Here is a 21432-nt window from a genome sequence, read left to right on the forward strand (position 1 = left end):
AGTTAGCAATATAGACTACTACAAATGAATGTCTCCCTGGAGACCCCACATATAAATATCAGAAGGATCTAGATAAGCTGCTTCTATAGGAATTCTGGATATGAGTTCGTTATCTATCTGTAAAACATCAGAGACTGCCAGTTATATAGCAGATGCCAATAATTGACAAGACCCTGATTAACCCACCCGGCAGAGCAGTCGTCTCTGGTGTTGGGCTCATTAACAACTAAAAGACAATTTTATTATTGGTTTCATAAAAGGTCACAAAACATAAAAACAGAAAGTGATACAGTGCGGTGATAAGCTTGTGTGCAGTGGTTATAATGTAGGTTCAGCTGCAATCGCTTTGTTACCTCATAAAGTCTTTAATAAATAAACACTTTGATTTGTGTCTTATTTGTGTACTATTATTATGTCACATTGATGATCTTTGTTAATCTCCTTTTAAATACTATTACAATTCTCTCATCAAAATTAGTATCAGACTTACACTGGAGATATGAAAGAGCTTCTCCCTATAGGGTAGAGATTAATATCCACTATCTCTATAGTTTTAATAATTCACTCATTGGTGATATAATAAATAGTGATAATCTATGTGGCCAATTGGATTTACAGCCAGAAAATATAATTCTAAATTATTATTTAGGCAAAATCCCTCTTAAAACTAAAATTCTGAGAAGAAATAAAGTTATTCCGATATGATAGAGGGATTTTATTCAGCCTAATCAGTGGCTGTTATTATCATATGTGCGGTAGTATATAAACTACAATGCCGCCCAGCCACTTCAGAGAGTGAATTGCTATCTGCCTATATCAGTTCTGTATAATGGCTGTAAGTAGCTTAAATAAAGAGAACAAGTGAATTACTAGCTGCCTATTATGAATCTAACTCGTGGCCATGGGATCAAATAACCAGAGAGGGAGAGAGATAAGCAAAGCAGAGGCCGACGCGCGTTTCGCTTTGTGTGCTTTCTCAATGTCTTGTACAGTCAGCGTTTGCACAGTATACATTATACAGAATTTATATAGGCAGAAAGCAATTCACATTTTGATTCATTGGTATTACCATCCCCATTTCTTGCAAACCATAAGTTGTATGTGGATAAATATATATGTATTGAATCATATGACACAGTAATAGCAATGCATCTGTATTATAAGTCCGTTCATAGAGGCTTCATTTCCCTTGTTAAGGCTTCCAAGCCTAATCACTCACTACTATATGATGAACAATAATATTAATTCAAACAAAGATAAACATAATAAACTCAGATTTATTTTTTGGATATTGAAATCCTTACTTGTTTGCTGCAAAGAAAGGCTAGTATAATAAATACAAGTTGGATATCCAATTATTTTATTGTTTGGTACAAAGGAAGGTCAGCTATTTTGTATATATAAATAGCATAGGCATTTTCAAGATAATTATATGATATACAATAATAATATAATAACAGCAACTTAGCTTGGCAGTTTTTACTGCCATATTAAATGTATACATTATCGTTCCACTTTACTTCTATTCATCAATTCTTATATATTTCGCTATAAGTTTCTATGAGATTATATATCTATTATTAGGCCCAGTAAGTTATGGGAACCAGTTTCTTAATATTCATATGAATCATTTTTAATGTATTTAAATAAAGAATAATATGGACAGCGTTATGGAAGCCTATAGATTGGAGAGTTTGTAAAAGGAGGGAGAGGACAATGGTATTGAAGGCAGCAGAGAAGTGATGAAGGTTGAGAAATGAGAAGTGTCCCTTAGATGTAGCCTAGGGAATGTCGTTAGTGATTTTAGTGTGGGTTGAATGGAGGGAGCGAAATCCAGATTGAAATGGGTCAAGGAGGAGTGAGAGGAGAGCAAGGAGTTGTGATGCTTATAAACATCCCATTAAAGAAGTTTGTATGCAAAGGGAAGAAGGGAGATATTTTGGTAATTAGAGATTGGTAAGGCTGACATGTTTGTAGGAGGGGAAGGTACCGCGTTTGGGTTTGTTATATAGGAAATAACTGATCTTTTTCCTGTTATTCAATTTCTTTTAATATTACTTTTTACATTAAAGAGTTTCATAGGAAGGATATATCTTGTGATACATCCTTGAAAAAACATGGATCTATAGGTTTTTTTTAAAATTATTTATACTTGTTTTGTTATATATACTTTGGAATGATCAGCTTTATTTTGTTTTCAATTTTCTTATTTTATTTTTTCTTTTCTTTTGCCTCTTTTTTTGGCTGTACTATAATGTTTTAATTTGGTTTTATTAATTGTAATTTGGTTTTATTTATTGGTCTACTTCTACATATGTGTACTCTAGCTATCATTTATCAAGCACATTCTAGAAATGTTAGAATCTGATTGGTTGCTAGGGGTAGCACGTTCAGTTTTTAGTTTTAGTAAATCTACCCCCAACTCTTCTTTAGTGAAAATCAAAATTACTCGTTTGTTGTGGAATCATAAACATAGACATGGGATCATCTTAGACCTATCTGTGCTGTCAGACACTTGTTTGATGAACACAGGATGTGAGTATTGATTCTTAGGAGTAAATGTAAGTATTGTTGGAAGACAATATCTTAATAAAAAAGGTAATACACTCACATGCTCATAGCACAATTACAGCTTCCAAATAGTTACATTTAATTAGAACAAAAACAACTAAGGTCAACATGGAAACAAACATTTATAACCAAAAATATATATATTTTTATTAAAGCACCTATACTACTATTTGTATTAAACCACCAATATTGTTCCTTAAGACACCCGAGGTCAACATTGCAGAATGAATACAGTTTAATCACATACCAGTATTTTTTTTAAACCATTTATTATGAGAAATAGTACTGATATACATACAGGGATCAACAATTAGTACATTGTAAAAACAGGCATACATAGATAACAATGCAAAGAGAAACATTTGAGAAGAAGAAAAAAAACATTGTCACAGGAGAGACAAAGGAAATCAATTTTGCACCAATTGTTCAAACTGTAGAACATTTTCCAAGAATATTAGGTGAGAGGGGGGGGGGGAGGACACTGGTCATTGCCGGAGGAGAATAGAGTGCAGAGGGAAGTACTACAGATTGTCTCGGGGAGGGGCACAACTCCGAGGGTCAGACAACAAAAAAGCAAATCGCCAGTGGGGTCACATTATAGGGAGGGGGCTGGTGAAGGAGTGAAGGAGTTACAAGTAGAGCCAGGGATTCCAAATCTGGTTGAATTTATCGTCCTTATCGTGTGAATGGCGTGTGATCTGTTCCATCTGGGCAATAAACCAGATATAGGAGCTTAGGGTCGACATATTGGGGCTGACATACAAGTAATTTTAATACACTGATATATAATTAACACTAACACTATGTAATAGCAATATGTAAAAATACTGTATGTAATATATGACATTGTTAGCCAATTTAAAGTAAGTACAGATGGAGTAACATAGTGACTTAGCAGTTAGCCTTCTTTGCCTCCCAGCACTGGGGTTTAATTCCCAACTAGGGTCTTATCTGTGTGGAGGTTGTATGTCCACCTCATGTTTGCGTGGGTTTCCTCCCACACTCCAAAAACATACTGGTAGGTTAATTGTTTGCTGACAAAATGAACCCTAGTCTGTGTGTGTGTGTGTTGGGGAATTTAGAGTGTAAGCTCCAATGGGGCAGGGACTGATGTGAATGCCAAATATTCTCTGTACAGCGCTGCAGAATTGTTGGCGCTATATAAATAAATGGTGATGCTGATGACACATACATTTTATTTCTATAAAAGGCCCATTCAGGTGATAATAGGACCAGTTACTAGCGTTGTGCTTCTGGAATGATCGGGAAGAATCTCCTCATTTAAGCAACATCTCACATTTCTCCTCGCACCTCACGGAGATAAAGGTGCACAGGAAAATCTGTGATGTTGGGGGTACTGTAGTACCCGGAAATGTGTGAGCCGTGCACCTTGGTGATGTCTGGACATAGTTACCACATGGGTCTTTGCCATTGTATTTACATTAAAACTGGCATCACCAGGCTGGGTCCTGATGTTTTGGGTGCTCTGAGCCTGAGCCATTCATTGAAATAATCTGCGGTCACACTGTGACTGAGGAGACCAGATCTCAGAGGCAATTATTTATTTCCTATACACCAGTCCTGCCAGCTTCCAGTCTCTGTACTGACTGCGAAATTGGACTTTTTCCCAAACCAATCCTAATGTCTGACAATGATTCCAATGTTCCCCTTTAGATTTGTACTTTACATGTGCTACAATCTATCTACATAAAATGAGCATGGAGCAACGTTACCATTTATTGCCAATTAATTTGTAAGCAGACCCTGAGAGCCTACTTCACTTTGTATATACTCTATATATAACAGACATTCTTCTTATGATGAGGGACAGAAGATGAGCACAACTTATATAGACTACTGCTGTGTACAGGGTCCAGTTTTCCTTTGGCTTTTCTCCTCCAAAGCTCTAAAGCTGCTCATCATTTCTTCTTTTTGTTTCTCCATATCTCTGTCATGTGCAAGTTGACACAGAATTCTCTTCCTATCAATCCTTTCAGCAACAGGATCTCTTTTCATTTTCATATTGAACTCAACTTCTTTAATGATCTCATGCAGACACTTTATAAGGTCCCCATGTTTCTCCCGGGTTCTCACGTGATCTTCCTCAGTGTAGTTCTCTAAAGGGAAAAGTTTCACCCCCATTACTCTGAATTTCTCTGTTATGTGATGTAGATTTACAGTGAGCTTATTGGTGAGGACAACAGTGGGGAGGATTCCTGGAAAAAATTAAAATAAAGGACTTGTTATAGTGTGTGTCCATCTGATGGAAAATGTATGGAAATATCTGGTTGTCTTTACATGATACATCTGAGCTTACTCCCAAGTCTGTGATTACTTTCACTCATATTATATGTGTATGACAAATGACCACGTGTGTTCTCTATGTCATTCTTTGTTATGTTTGTTTCTAACTTGGGGCTATATATGCTAAACTGTGGGTTTGAAAAAGTGGAGATGTTGCCTATAGCAACCAATAAGGTTCTATATATGTCACTTTGTAGGATGTACTACATAAATGACAGCTAGAATCTGATTGGTTGCTATAGGCAACATCTCCACTTTTTCAAAAACACTGTTTAGTAAATATACCCCTTGGTATTAAGTACATTGGGGATTTTATATATATTTTTCTGTGGTGTATGAGCTTGACATGTGGTTTGTAAATGAGTATTTGTCTGACAGCTCTTGCCTGAGTCGAGCTCTTGATAAAAGCAATTTGGGACTTCTTACAAAGTATTCTCCACGTGCCATTATTCTGCTATACATTGTTATGATGAAAGCGGTCCAAACCCATTTGGGTTAATAAGTACCTATTACCAAGTATATATCTTGTTCTCAGAAATTATTGCAACAGGATTACATTAGTTGCAGTCATGTGACACGGAAGCATCTGACCATGGGCAGAATCATTTTCAGAATGGATATTGATTAGAGATTGATCAGTACTTGTTTTTTTTTAATGTGATGTTATTATATATTATATAAAAATGTTTCTTGAAATGTAAAAATATTTTTACTATATCTGTGGATAGGTGTCAGTGCCTTGATTTATTATATTATAGAAATTAATACAATATGGATTTTCACGATTTGAAAGTGAAACAAGATGTTTAAAAATGTATCCTTCACATCTGATTCCACGTCATGCACACAGCTGCGATATAATTGCAATTTGTGAGTCCTTGAAAAAGACTCACAATAAGCATGAAGAGAATTGATTGTTGAACTCCCAATAGTAGGGTAACATTTACACCAAAGAAATCTCCTGGGTTCAGTAAAACGCGTTAGTATCCTGAATAATTATCTGACCAGGGCCAAATGTCATTTTTGGATGCAGTCACATTCATCTGTGCAGTGTATCTATCTTCCTGGAAAATTATTACACAGAGAAGCCATGGCTAAATGTTCCCGTATTTAATAAAGTCAGCTCCACTTGGCTGTTTAAAAGGGTCATGGCAATCATTGTAACTCATTTCTTTTTCATTAAAATCAGAAATTTGTAGCGGAACAAAGGCGTCAAAGAGTGCTACTGAGGGTTAGGATGTGAAGGGGGGGACATCGTATCCTCACCCTCAGTATAAAAAGAAATGACATTGCTTAATAATTAGGGGGACTGTCGCCATCCTTTTCACTCCTCCTCACCCATCCTCACGTGCCCACTTAAGAATGGCTCTGTGTTCAGCATTTATCATTGGAATTCATCAAGATTAATACTTTACTACATTTTTCTTCATGTTTTCTTTTTACTTTGGAGCAAAACTATTGTACTATATTTAATATGAATTTCAGTTTGTATCTCTCCCTGTCACAATTTTGCACCCCCAAAAGTCTGTTGGGTGATCAGATCAGATCAGTGCAATAAAAGTACACATCATTCACAGCGTTACTTAGTACATTTGTGCCAATTTGTAAAGCCCTACAATAAATTGTCTAATATCAGGGCAAAAACAGCAAATATACTAACATTAAAACCCCATCAAAAATACATTACACAGATTTAATATGGAGAATCTTGTTTAACACTCAGGGACTTGATTTAGTTGAATAAAAGTACATTTTTGAGTCACATAAAAATTGCACGTGCACAATTTTCCCAAATATTTTAACTTGGATGCTTCTAATGCTTGTTACCCTCAAATACTGAAGCTCATGTTTGAACACAGCTCACTCTCCTATCATTCTAAAATCGGTTTGGTAAGTAAGTTATGGAGAGTAGATCTCTATGTTCTCTAAGATCTTTACACTTGTTTCTCATGAGTTTCTCTCCACACTTCCCCTGAGCTCATCACCACCTCTCAGCTCCATCCTCCTCCCTTGGGGTTCGCTCATCGACTTCTCTCTTTCTCTATTTCCATCCCATGGGGCAGAGTCACACATAACCCACTAATGGGTATTGTCGATGTCAGCAAATTGGATAAAGTCATTTCAATTAATACTGAGCAAACTTGATTGTCTTTGTCTGAAATTATGCGTAGAGCACGCTACGGCGTGGAAGGGCGTATCCAGCCGCAACACGTGGCAATAAACAGTTTCTACACTTTTACACACATTCACACAAACATAACCATTTGTAAATAGTACACATTAATTGTAGTTGCAACACATAGTCATTTATGTCGAAATATAGTAGAATTCATGTTTAATATCATAAGTTATATGCATACTAGTGAAACCTATGGTTCAGGTTAAAGCAAATGTGTCATGTTTGATATCATATTAATCCCCTTTACATCAGCAGCTGTCCGGTGCATTCGGCGAAGAGATCGCACATTGCATACTCTAGTTATTGATGTTATGGAATAAAACTTTAATATGATTCTGACTGTAACATGCTAATGGACTGGTTGTAATTAGAGTTATGGCGGGAAGAACAGAGCTCATCCCCTGGAGAGATGGCCCCCACCTTTGGATTCCTTAGATTAAACCAGCCTATGATCTACAACCCCCTGGACCTTCCTTAAACCTGGACCAATAGAAGCAACTCACATCATCTTCATTGTTTTACTATATTTCTGTTTGCATATAAGCATGAGCCTCACATCCAGTGAACAGACTTCTTGTCCACAGACTTCAGGATTTAATGACTGTTCGCTGGATCCAGAGCGCCTGCGATAAGTAACGGCTGTACTTATTATTATTTTGCTTGAATTATTCTGCTACTTTTTGAGTATAAATATTTGAGTGTTGGAAACACAAATCGAGATTCGACAATCGTTATTGGATAGCGACAAAACGCTCTTAACAGTATGTTCCTAGTCTAAAGTGGTTTTACAATCATATAAGACCTAGAAAAGGTAAAACATAATGTTCAGTGTTCCCCTTAATATTTCACTCCCTCTCTATTACAGACATCAGAAGTTCCTTCCACATCTCTTGGTTAGATGTTCTGATGAGCATATGGAATATTTATTTCTTCAGGCATTTGAGTCACTGGTTCTGCCCCTCTATATGAAATTGCCAATCGGCAATGTCAATTTCTGCAGAGAAAGCCTGCCCAGCTGTCAGTCACTCTCTGCCTCTTCAGTTAGACAAACGCTCCCTTACTAACATAGAATCCAATGAGGGTATGGTGGTAATGTTTAGTTTTAAATCAGCTCAGTAACACACAGCTTTTCATTTATATTCATTTTCATTATTGGCTGTACTTGCTCTTGATGTTGTGATGTAAAATTAAACCCATCTTGAAACAAACAAAACACTTTTAGTTTTTTAAAAAAAATCACAAACAGCATCAGACAAAACTGTATTGTAAGACATATAGGAGGAGGAATATACTGCACCTGTTATTTTTTGGGCCAAGTTAAGTAACGCTTTCAATTCATCAGCTTCACTACCAGCTATCTGTTTTCTCGCACTAAATGATAAAACACATTTAATAACATTCGTAAATATAGTGCAATCCATCAAAATGTATTAATTTAAATAGTTTTGATTACTAATTAAATAAAGACATATAAATGATTTCTTATATATGATAATGTGTCCTATAATGTTTTATGCATAGATGTATAACGTTATAACTCAGGGCTTACCTGTACACAAAGACAGGGACTATGAAGTCAGTGAATTGATTATTTCTTTCTGATTCCAGCACTGTAGTCAAAATATCAGTATATGTGTGGAACCATTTAACTTCAGTGTCCAGTGGTGGAAAGTTCCCTAAATGAGAAGGAGAATAAAATGGTGCAGTAATGTCTTTAATATATAGGTATTGATATACCTGGAAGGATATGTTAAGGATCATTTATGAAAGAAAATCTGCAGACTCACAATGCCTCTTTATGGGCTTGAATCATGTTTGGACGAACGCACATTTGCACGCCGTATCCTGCATGAAATAGTTCAGAATAGGATATTACACAAATAAATGCAATTTTTCTCTCTAGAGCGACCTCATCATGTGATGGCGTGCACCAAATGATATGTGCGCCATCCCTCATGTGCAGAAGGGAAGAGAGGAAGACTGAAGACACAACTTCTGCAGCTCCTGATAAAAGCAGGTAACTGTGGGAAGGGAGAGGATTTTTATATGCTCATATACCATGGTACTTGCCAGTGCATTCAGCCTGAACTTTAGTTGCTGCAGCTTCAACAGAAAGTAAGCATACCAAGCACTTGGGAAAATGTCATCATATACATAGACATTGTATTCACTGTAGAATTCAATTATGTATATTTTGATAACTCTGCAAGTTTCAGTTACCATAACAGGGACTGAACATAACATGGGGCACTTAGCAAATGCCCATGTGTTTCTATCCTTCACTGCTTTTCAAAAATTAAGTGTGTAATGACAATTTATTTTACACAAAGATAGACCATGTATTTTTATTTTTATTTTTACAATGCAGGCATATTACAGTGCATCTGTAATTGATGTCTCCATATTTAAATATCTATGACAGATGCAGTCAAACCGCATTCCCCTGCAATTACTGTTCAGTGCTCCTATTTTTATAAATTCCAATTACTTACCACTCCACTTAGAGCATTTATAGCATATTGGGATAAGTCTACAGAAACATGAAAAAGGAGAAGAGACTCCGCAAACATTCAAATAGTTTGCAAAAAAATTTCTTTTAAATACTTTTATTCTGTTTCTGACTCTACTGTGGATTTGTGCGAAAAGTCCAGTTTAAAACAAGACTGCATTATAGGGAAACAATAGTCCTATAGGGAACATATATGATATGCCTTCGAATACGTGTGTGTGTGGACACCAAACACATACTCAGGTTCAAGCTGGACAACCGGGAAACCGGGCAAATCCCTGGTGGACCCCACTGCCAGATGTCAGCCGACTACACATGGCTGATTGACAGACTCAGTCCCTCCCTCTGGACCAACCGTCCTATTATTTGCGGCTGCGGGTCATTATGATCCGACCCCGGCTCCCCTTCTCTCTCTGGTGACCTCATCATGTGATGGAGCGATGAAGGTGGGGGGCAATAGTTAATAGTGGGTAGGAGATCTAAATTTATTGGTGGGGTGATGGCTGGCACTATTAATTTAAAATGGAGTAATAGGACTATTTAATCATGGAATGGTTTGGGGCTAATAATTTAATGTGGGTGTTTGTTTATTGAATTTTAATAATAATTATTTAATGTCCTGGCTGTTTATGGAGGGAAATAATAGTATTTAATAAATAAACCTAATGTAATATCAGGGCAGGAATGGGGGAAAAGGTGTATTTATTAAATGTAAATGCTATTAATTATATGTTAGGGCTTGTTGAGGGGAAATAAGTTTATTATATTTCAATGTTATTAATTTAAAGTCAGAGCTGATTGGGAGTAACTAAGTCTATATATTAAATGTGCATACTGTTGAATTTGTGGCTGCTTAGGGGTAAACCCTGTACATCTAATTATTAATTGTTTATACTAATGATTTAATGTCGGGTGGGCCTAAAGTGTTCACTCGTTGCTAGGTTTTCCATATTTCCTATACGTCAGTTGCTGCTCATAGACAAGCAGCAACTGAGCTTAAACCACCAGCAGCCGCAGGGAGTGAAAGCAGCAAGAACAGGGAGGAGAGAGCAGGACAACCTGCCAACTGCTCTGATTCTGGCGGAGTGGTTCTGATTTTGGATGACTTTTCTGCTTCTGGATGGGGTCTAGACTGTAAATACTTTATATACGTGTTTGCGTGGGTTTCCTCTGGGTGCTCTGGTTTCCTCCCACACTCCAAAAACATACTAGTAGGTTAATTGGCTGCTATTATATTGCCCTTAGTCTCTCTCGGTCTATCTGTCTGTGTGTGTGCTTGTTAGGCAATTTAGACTGTAAGCTCCAATGGAGCAGGGAATGATGTGAGTGAGTTCTCTGTACAGCGCTGCGGAATTAGTGGCGCTATATAAATAAATAGATGATGATGATGATGATGATATACATTCCATTCTTATATACTACACTATAGCGCTAGCAATGTCCTTTGTGGGCTGACCAAGACCCCTCTAGTCACATTGTCTGGCAGCAGGCCACACCCCTTCTAGTGGGCCCCTACCATTACATCCCCCTGGTGGGCCCTTCATGTCCCAGTCTAACATGCCTAGGGGTACTATTAGCTTGCTAACAATTTCCAAGAGCTGGTAGTTGGAGATTTCAGATGATTATAAAATGATCTTCATATATAAAGACTCTGTGTATCTACAAGACTACAAGACTCTTGCACAGCTGTTAGTTTCATCGAGGGACTGATACTTTTGTGCCATTTCAGAACCATTTCCTGAGCCATAAACAAAAGTATCAGCTAATTAAAACCCCATTCTCTACCCAAATTACCATACATAGTTTCATACATTTTAATAGGAGTGCCTGTAACTTGCAGCATCTATCATGCGGTGCAGTGATCCGCTGGACGCACAATTGCACCAACAAGCATGAGCTGTGTATACTAACACACAAATAATAGCTACAAAATGACCCCTATCCCCTTTTGCAGTTATCTGTGCTTAATTCTTCTCTTCAATCCAGTTATTCAGCTCAGGTAACTGCAATAGTAAAGTACATTTTAGGAACAGCGCATGTTGTGCCACGTGAAATGGTCACACTGCAGGGTCTGAAAGGATTGTTACATTATAATGGTAATTATTAAATAATCTCAATAAACACATAAATTTATCTATGCTTCTATCTTGACTACATTAGGAGTGTATTGTGTAATTCACCTTAAGAGTAAAGATAACACCTGTACTTACCTAGCTGTGCACATATCTCTCCAGTTTCATCCTTATTCATTGTCACACATCCTCGGTTATCGACCAGCGTGATGGTCTCGGTCAGCTGATACGAATTCCTGATCATTGTCTCAGGTTTATTCTCTGCACTAGCAACCCGGGCATAGACCTTGTACTGGCCATCATCCACCACATACTTACAGCTGTTAATGAAGGTGGATTTACCATGACCTGTGTAACCGAAGAGCTGCAGTAGAACCCGGTTATATCCCTGGTTGCCATGTGCACAGTTATCAAGGCTGAAATTCTGAATATATTCTCTCTTATCATCTATATCCATAGCTGGGTCTACAGTGAGGAACCTGCTCTGTCTCTGCTCCTAAACACGTATTAACTGACGGAGGAAATCAGCAGAGTGCATGAAACTGAAAGTAGAAAGAGAAATAAGTTTCTGAAAAATATCATCCACCCATTCCGTTATAGAAAGATTTCCACATTCAATGACCAAAATAACACTCACTACCTGGTATCCACTCTCTTTAATATTTATCCCATTTAGGGCCCTTAACCACTGGCATTGTATTATGTCAAATACTAGAGTCAAACAATCATAGGTAGGTGAACTGTGAGTGAGGGGGGGCGGGGTACTAATAATCACATTGCTCTGGCTCTGCCCGCACAATGCATTTACGCAATTACAACATTTCTTTGTGGAGGCTGGAGCCAAATGTAAGCGATTCACTGCAAATTGCGTGATGGAGGCTCCCATCCCTCCCACTTTACTAGGAAGTGGGAAGTGTGCAGGAAAGCACCTGTTCTCCGAGAGACCTACCCAGAATTCGAGAGTCTCCTGGACATTCTGGAGAGTGCACAAGTATGTAAAAGCTGCTAGTGAAAGTGGCTGCTGTTAGATGCATACATGGCTGCAAGTCGGCCTGAGTATTGTGCATCTCCACGTCCTCACAGGAGGCCAGCACCAGCTCTGGACACAACTATAGGTGACAATGACGATAATAGTTTACATCAATTGCTTACATGTTAATTAATGACAAAATATGGTTCCAGGTGGTCAGATGGAGGGCGACTGTTTAACCGAGGTTCAGGGCCTTGTGAGCAAGTACTATGTCCCACCTCCTTTAATATTTTCAAGATTATTATTATTATTATTATTATTACTATTATTATGTAACAATATGGAGAGCGATAGAGAAAAATAAATCTCACATAAATACAGCAATGTTAACATATTGGAAAGCGTAAAAGTTGCATCTCTTGGCAGCGGTTGCATAAGCTTTGGACATTTAGCAATCACCCCACCATGTACCAGGTTAACTAGGGTCCAAAACATTTAGAAGAACACCCGAATGTTGGACATTATATATTGTGGAAGAGGTACTCCTTATTTAAGCGACCAGTAATTAACTCGTGGGCCAAAGATCATGTGAAATTTCAGTAGCATTGTCAGTAAATTGAAAAGGCCATACAAACTTTCTTCAGAGTTCAATAGGGTTTTTATTTTATTATCATTTGTTTTAAACACTTATGTGCTACAAACATTCCTTTTGCACTATGGCAGTGCTGGAAAGTAATAACATTTTGTGTTATATATTTTTAAGACTATTGTGTCATATAAGTGCAAGCCTGAATTGACTTAGGCAATTTAGTCAGCAAGCAAAATGTCACTTTAATGCAGTTTATTTATGCAGAGATCAGTCTGCTAGAATTGTCTGCTACTGATCTATAGGGTGTCAGAGAGTTTGAATTGAGTAGTAGCTACTGGTTGTTGTTATTAATAATATTATGGTATGCTATTATATATATATATATATATATATATATATATATATATACTAATAAAGAAATCTGAAATAGTATTTAGTAGATCCCCAATTGTAAAGCGCTACGGAATATGTTGGCACTATATAAATAAATGATGATGATGATGATACAAACAGGGTGCAGAATATACCAATAACCAAATACTAAATAGCTTACTTGCTTTTCAAATACAAAGTGTTTGACGCTAAAACCAACTTTGTGAGAGGCAGTATCAGTGAGTGTGACATCTGAAGTATTTAGTGGAGAAATTATAGGGAGCTGTATGACAGTGAGTAGTATCCTCTAGAAATCACATATATATCTTAAGTTCTTTTTTTTCAAAATTTAAAGTGTTTTTGCACCAGTGAAAGCAATTTTTCTAAGGGGCAGTTGGTGACATCTTCTTTATTAGGAAAGGCAGGGTGTTTGTGGAGTGTGAAAAGCAGCCCCCCCCCCAAAAAAAATTCATATATTTCTTTGTAAGATGCAACCTGTTGTATTAGAGAGAGATAAAAAAGAGGAAAATTATGAATGTGTTGAAGTAAGGCAGAATCTTATTTTTTTTCTTTAAAATTCAATGTTTCAAAATATGGCAAACTGGGTATAGTAACAAGCAGCCAAGTACCATGTAGCAGCTCAATGGATAAACAGTTGCAATCCTCACCAGCATCAACAACTTACTCGTTATTAGTATTTAGTACATCATGTAATTTTCCAATTCCATTTGACTTTTCTAATGCAATCCATGATTCTCAAGAAACATCCTTGCACACTACAGCTGCTGCTGGGGGTGATACTTGTAATGAAATGGCTCTTTGTGAGCAAGCTATGGGCTCAAGTCACACATAACACATCTCCTGCTTCAGCTTCTCCTAAAAGTACTAGTAACAGAAAAAATGTCCCTTTTCTAAGAAACAAATAGAAAGTGGTTTTGTGTTGTATTCAATAGATGTTTCTGAGTCATGGTCTGTTCTTTGACAATTTTTATCATGTTGACTCTCATGGATAGATGCATTTCTCCAACTAAATTGCCAACACAAATGTATGTCTACACTCACATAATAAGAGATTATAACAGTAATTTCTATACCAGGAAAGATCCTCATGCCACAGGGCGCTCTCTCTCTCATCTTAATGAAGAATTTTGTAGTTCTGCCATTGATGCATTTGCTTTCTCCGTATCAGATCCAAGAACACTTGATCAGTATATACGGTTCTCTAACTTCATCACACAGCATAAATCATCAGCCATCACATCTTAATCTATACATCTAGGCTTTGCCAGTGCCAAATTCTGTCCCCTAAATTTCTTAGAATGTGGAGTTTCATTTGTATTGTATAGACAGATGTTTTGAGCAACCAAATCTGCATCAATTGCGTCTCGAGCCAGGGTGTTATCTGAACTCTGCTTCTTACTGTCTCTTTACTTTCCATGAGGCATGCTGTCTAACGTTCAAAATGTATTATGTACGTAATCTTTCAAGTTTTTTATGATAGGTAATGCCCACCTTCATTTATCTAAATCATGTCTAATGATGCTGCTGTCAGTTTAATGACATCTTACTCAGGTTTTGTCACTTCACTGTTAATGATGGAATGGATGTCCTCTACCGGTTTAAATGAATTGAGTGCGTAGTCTTTCAAAATTTTTATTATGGGTTTAGCCCACCTTGGTCTTTCTACTTGTCTAAATGTTTAATGATGCTGCTGTCAGTTTAATGACCTCTTCTTCCCGTCTTGTAGCATCAGTGTCTATGATGATGCCCTCTACCATTAAAGATTTTCCAAATCCTGATTCCCAAGAGGCAGCTGCTGCTGGCGGTGATACTTCTATACAGAAGGGGACCAAGAAGAGCAAGCAGAGACTTAAACAACAACTGTCTGTGATGAAAGCGTTTGCAAGAAGATTCAAGTAAGACAGCCAGGATCCTGTTGCACAGTGGATCACTAAAGCCATGACAGCTATGTAAGCATTGGATGTGCGTCACCATTATCAGTGTGTATTTGCACCAGCACTCAGACTTCTCCGGCTCAGTTTACAATTGCTGTATTTGGTCTACATGGTCTACATTTCCTTCTCCAAGTAAGTAGGTGCAAATGTCAGATCTGCTTACAGATATAGGTATATCCTGTTTTTTAGCATTCACAGTACAAATTTGTGTATTTTACACTAATCAAACGGTTGTACGCCTAACTAAGCATGAGACCATGTAAGTGCATTATTTCTGTGTAACATTTTTTATAAATATAATAGTTGCCCAGTTGCACCATAGAACTACATAAGAAGTGTCGTGACTGTAGGCTTACACCAAGTACTTCTGCTACTACAAGACAAGAACAGGAATCACGGTAGCACCTTCATGAATTACAGAAATGAATCTCTCTTCCCATCCCCCACGTTACTTTCTTGATGTAACTTTTCTCTCTCTCAGTCTCCTTGTTATTGGTGCTAATCGTTTTTACGATTACCACTATTCTGACATGGGGAAGTCCTACAAAGAAAATCCTAAATTATGAAAAACCGATTGGAAAATAAACAGACTTACCTTGAACCCGTCGTTGGAGATCTCTGATGGAAGCACCATGCTGACAGCAAGTGATTCTGATTGAACAAATGTGACGTCTGTCAATAGAAATTTAAATCGGCAATGTCGGCAATGTGCTACAGTGTCTTTTGTAGTTGGCAAGCAAACCTCGTTGGTCAGGTATATGTTATGCAATCCAAAGTCGCTGGCTTATCGGAGTATTACTCTCCTATATATAATGTGGTGGATTCGCCTGTCCCGTTTTTTTATATTACTTTTTGAGACTAACCTCTTTCAGGACGATTTCCCGGAGTCTCCGGTCCACTTGTCTCCATCTCTTCTAGAAGCAATTGTTGCCCCGACGATAGTTCTGTGTCTAAGGTCCTGTACGGCCGTACATAGGTCCTTACAGCTATATGTGAACCGCCGGGAAGTATTCCTCGCGTGCCCTCTATTATTCACGTCCTTTAGGGGCTTGATTAATGTTTAAAGAATGCAGTGGTTTATCAGTGATGCAGTATCTGTTGGATCATGCATGAGTAGAGTATGACCCTACGCGTTTCGCCCGCTTGGGCTTCCTCAGGGAACAGTTCATGAAAGATAGATAGATAGATAGATAGATAGATCAATATATAGATATCAGATAGATAGATAGATATACACTGCCCCTATGATACCTATAAACAAAAATATTTCTAACTGAAAATAACTATAATCTTTGGCAATAGTGTGATGTTTCATTATTGAAACATAATTACTGGAACATCTCATACTATAAGTTTAATCTTTCTATTCATCTCATAGGCATATTGTATACAACATCCAGTGTTAATCTATAACTATATGTAATAGATAAGCCGTCTTACTATATCATTGGATCAGACAGATTATATCTCTCCGGTTGTTCTTAAGCAACTGCAGGAAACATCCTCTCACTTTATCTTTTACACGCTGATTTATGACTATAAGAAGGCATTCTTATATGCTATTAAAAGCTAAAAGTCCACATATAAAATGTAAGTGACTGGACCCTGTGTATACACACTTTTTTGACAAGCCTTCTTTTTGCTAAAAGACATTTCCATGTTGCATTCCGCATGCAGAGGTGATATTACTCAGTAAAATACTTTACAGTTCTATGGCAGAGGGTGTTTAGTATGAACTGGGAACACAATTATAACGTTCTGTTAAAAGAGACAATCAGCAAATGGATTTTAAATGCATTTAACATTCATTGTTTAGTGCACATGCATACAACTCATTAAAGGCACCAGTGATATAATGTATCTCTGACATTCTAATAGTATTTACATCAAATCACAATTAAATTCAAGCAGGGAGTTTCATTTGAAGAGAAATGTTGGTATTGCAGGGTGAGATGTTTATAGAATGTTATCTTTTCTTCACCATCTATTTCCGCAGTTATCTCAGAAGTTTGGTTGTCAGCAGCCAGTGACAGTTATATTATAATAACAGCCAGAGTGTGAGAGAGATATTGACACAGTCTGAGGGTTAAATTTCTTTATGACCCACTTCTCTGTGGTAATGTTTAGCTTCCTGCTGTAAGGAACTGATACACTTAAGGCTGGGTACATGCTATAGAAAATTTCTCACGATGCAACATATTTAATGATTTTACCAACAACTGAAAAAAAAAGTCCTGATCAGCAGCTGATTCATGTGTACACAATAAACACGTCTTACATGATTTACCTTCAGATCTGTGCTCTTCATCTGTCATAACCATCGGCTGAAAGGATTGTGACTCTGCACACTCCTTAGAGATCTATGGACACTGCCAGTCGTGAGTGCGTACAAACTACAGGATTGGAACGGCATCGTTCCATCGTTGAACGTGATTTGTATTTAAGTTTAAAAATAAAATGAAACAATACAATGTGCTTTGGAATTATAATAGTTCATTGTTGGAGTGTACACACTAATGTGATGTGAATGGTCATTTATCGTGTGATTGGCCCTATAATCATCTGAAAACCCTGTAGTGTGTACCCAGCCTTATTCTTATATATTATTTGGAACAGTTTGAAATTCTTCTGTTGATTTTTCCTTCACTGAGCTTAAATGATACAATACATTTATTGCGATATAGATAATTTGGGAGTGATAACAGGGAGGCTGAGAGAGAGAAAAGTGACAACAAGAAAGTAACGTGGAGGATGGGAAGAGAGATTCATTTCTATAACTCATGAAAGTGATAACGTGTTTCCTGTTCTTGTCCTTTAGTAGCAGAAGTATTTGGTGTCAGCCTACACTACAGTCACAACACTTCTTATGTAGTCATATGGTGCAACTGGGCAAATGTTATATTTATAAAAACTGTTACACAGAAATAATGCACTTACGTAGGCTCATACTGAGTTAGACGTACAACCGTTTGATTAGTGTAAAATACACAAATTTGTACTGTGAATGCTAAAAAAATAGGATATACCTATATCTGTAAACAGATCTGACATCTGCACCTACTTACTTGGAGAAGAAAATGTAGACCATGTAGACCAAATACAGCAATTGTAAACTGAGCTGGAGGAGTCTGAGTGCTGGTGTGAATACACACTGATAACGGTGACGCACATCCAATGCTTACATAGCTGTCATGGCTTTAGTGATCCACTGTGCAACAGGATCCTGGCTGTCCTACTTGGTTCTTCTTGCAAACACTTTCATCACAGACAATTGTTGTTTAAGTCTATGCTTACTCTTCTTGGTCCCCTTCTGTATAGAAGTATCACCCCCAGCAGCAGCTGCCTCTTGGGAATCATGAATTGAAAAATCTTTAATGATAGAGGGCATCATCATAGACACTGATGCTACAAGACGTGAAGAAGAGGTCATCAAATTGACAGCAGCATCATTAAACATTTAGACAAGTAGATAGACCAAGGTGGGCTAAACCCATAATAAAAAAATTGAAAGACTAAGCACTAAATTAATTTTTACCGATAGAGGACATCAATTCCATCATTAACAGTGAAGTGACAAAACCTGAGTAAGATGTCATTAAACTGAGAGCAGCATCATTAGACATGATTTAGATAAATGAAGGTGGACATTACCCATAATAAAAAAACTTGAAAGACTACGTACACAATAAATTTTGAACGTTAGACAGCATGCCTCATGGAAAGTAAAGAGATAGTAAGAAGCAGAGTTCAGATAACAGAATGGCTCGAGACACAATTGATGCAGATTTTGTTGCCTAAAACATCTGTCTATACAATACAAATGAAACTCCACATTCTAAGAAATTTAGGGGACAGAATTTGGCACTGGCAAATCCTAGATGTATAGATGAAGATGTGATGGCTGATTTATGCCGTGTGATGAGAGAACCGTATATACTGATTAAGTGTTCTTGGAATTGATACGGAGAAAGCAAATGCATCAATGGCAGAATTACAAAATTCTTCATTAAGATGAGAGAGAGCCCTGTGGCATGAGGATCTTTCCTGGTATAGAAATTACTGTTATAATCTCTCTTTATGTGAGTGTAGACATTCATTTGTGTTGGCAATTTAGTTGGAGAAATGCATCTATCCATGAGAGTCAAAAATATAAAAATTGTCAAAGAACAGACCATGACTCAGAAACATATATTGAATATAACACAAAACCACTTTCTATTTGTTTCTTAGAAAAGGGACATTTTTTCTGTTACTAGTACTTTTAGGAGAAGCTGAAGCAGGAGATGTGTTATGTGTAACTTGAGCCCACAGCTTGCTCACAAGGAGCCATTTCTTTAGAGGTATCACCCCCAGCAGCAGCTGTAGTGTGCAAGGATGTTTCTTGAGACTCATGGATTGCATTAGAAAAGTCAAATGGAATTGGAAAAATGGATGATGGGCTATGTACTAATTATAAGGAGGTTACTGATGAAGGTGTTGATGCTGGTTCATCCATTGAGCTGCTACATGGTACTTGGCTGCTTGTTACTATACCCAGTTTTCTACTTTTGGAAACAATGAATTTTAAAGAAAAAAAATAAGATTCTGCCTTTCTTCAACACAATCATCATTATTCTCCTCTTTATCTCTCTCAAATACAACAGGAACATTCATGTAAAGAAATATATGCATTTTTTTGGGGTGCTGCTTTTCACACTCCACCAACACCCTGGTTTTTGCCTTCTTAATAAAGAAGATGTCACTGACTGCCCCTTAGAAAAATTGCTTTCAATTTTGAAAAAAAAAAGAAATTAAGATATATATGTGATTTCTAGAGGATGCTATCAGTAAGTGTGACATCTGAAGTATTTAGCGGAGAAATATAGGGAGCTGTATGACAGTGAGCTAACTACTGGTGGCTTAAATAAGTAGTACCTCTTCTACATTATATAATGTCCAACATTTGGGTGTTGTTCTAAATCAGTGTTTCCCAAACCCAGTCCTCAGGGACCCCTAACAATGCTTGTTTTTCATATCTCTTTGCAGGAGCACAGGTGTATTCATTACTGACTGACACATCTTGAAGGATCCACAGGTTGCACTAATTATTTCACTTGTGATGTTGAAAACTTGCAACGTTAGGAGTCCATGAGGGCTGGGTTTGGAAAACAGTGTTCTTCTAAATGCTTTTGGACCTTAGTTAACCTGGTACATGGTGGGGTAATTGCTAAATGTCCAAAGCTTATGCAACCACTGCCAAGAGCTGCAATATTTATGCTTTCCAAAAAATTAATATTGCTGTATTTTTGTGAGATTAATTTTTCTCTAGCGTTCTCCATATTGTTACATATTAATAATATTATTATTAATAATAATAATAATAATAATAATAATAATCATGAAAATATTAAAGGAAGTGGGACATAGTACTTGCTCACAAGGCCCTGAACCTCGGTTAAACAGTCGCCCTCCATCTGATCAACTTGAACCATATTTTGGCATTAACATGTAAATCATCCTGGGAACCAACTGATGTAAACTATTATCATCATTGTCACCTATAGTTGTGTCCAGAGCTGGTGCTGGCCTCCTGTGAGGACGTGGAGATGCACAATACTCAGGCCGACTTGCAGCCATGTATGCATCTAACAGCAGCCACTTTCACTAGCAGCTTTTACATACTTGTGCACTCTCCAGAATGTCCAGGAGACTCCCGAATTCTGGGTAGGTCTCCCGGAGAGCAGGTGCTTTCCTGCACACTTCCCACTTCCTAGTAAAGTGGGAGGGATGGGAGCCTCCATCACGCAACTTGCAGTGAATCGCTTACATTTGGCTCCAGCCTCCACAAAGAAATGTTGTAATTGCGTAAATGCATTGTGCGGGCAGGGCCAGAGCAATGTGATTATTAGTACCCCGCCCCCCCTCACTCACA

At 37.4% G+C, this 21432-nt stretch overlaps 1 protein-coding gene across 1 annotated transcript; it reads right to left on the reverse strand.

The window, feature by feature from the left end:
- Nucleotides 1-1393: 1393 nt before the first annotated feature.
- LOC142097169 (uncharacterized) lies at nucleotides 1394-12311 on the reverse strand. Its single transcript, XM_075178788.1, has 4 exons — nucleotides 11774-12311; nucleotides 8604-8730; nucleotides 8352-8425; nucleotides 1394-4787 (listed from the first exon to the last, which is right to left on the reverse strand). Exons 1-4 carry the CDS (start codon nucleotides 12090-12092, stop codon nucleotides 4426-4428), a joined length of 882 nt encoding a protein of 293 aa, XP_075034889.1. The 5' UTR covers nucleotides 12093-12311; the 3' UTR covers nucleotides 1394-4425.
- Nucleotides 12312-21432: the final 9121 nt, after the last annotated feature.

The sequence above is a fragment of the Mixophyes fleayi genome, chromosome 7 (assembly GCF_038048845.1).
Source record: "Mixophyes fleayi isolate aMixFle1 chromosome 7, aMixFle1.hap1, whole genome shotgun sequence".
Lineage (NCBI taxonomy): Eukaryota > Metazoa > Chordata > Amphibia > Anura > Limnodynastidae > Mixophyes > Mixophyes fleayi.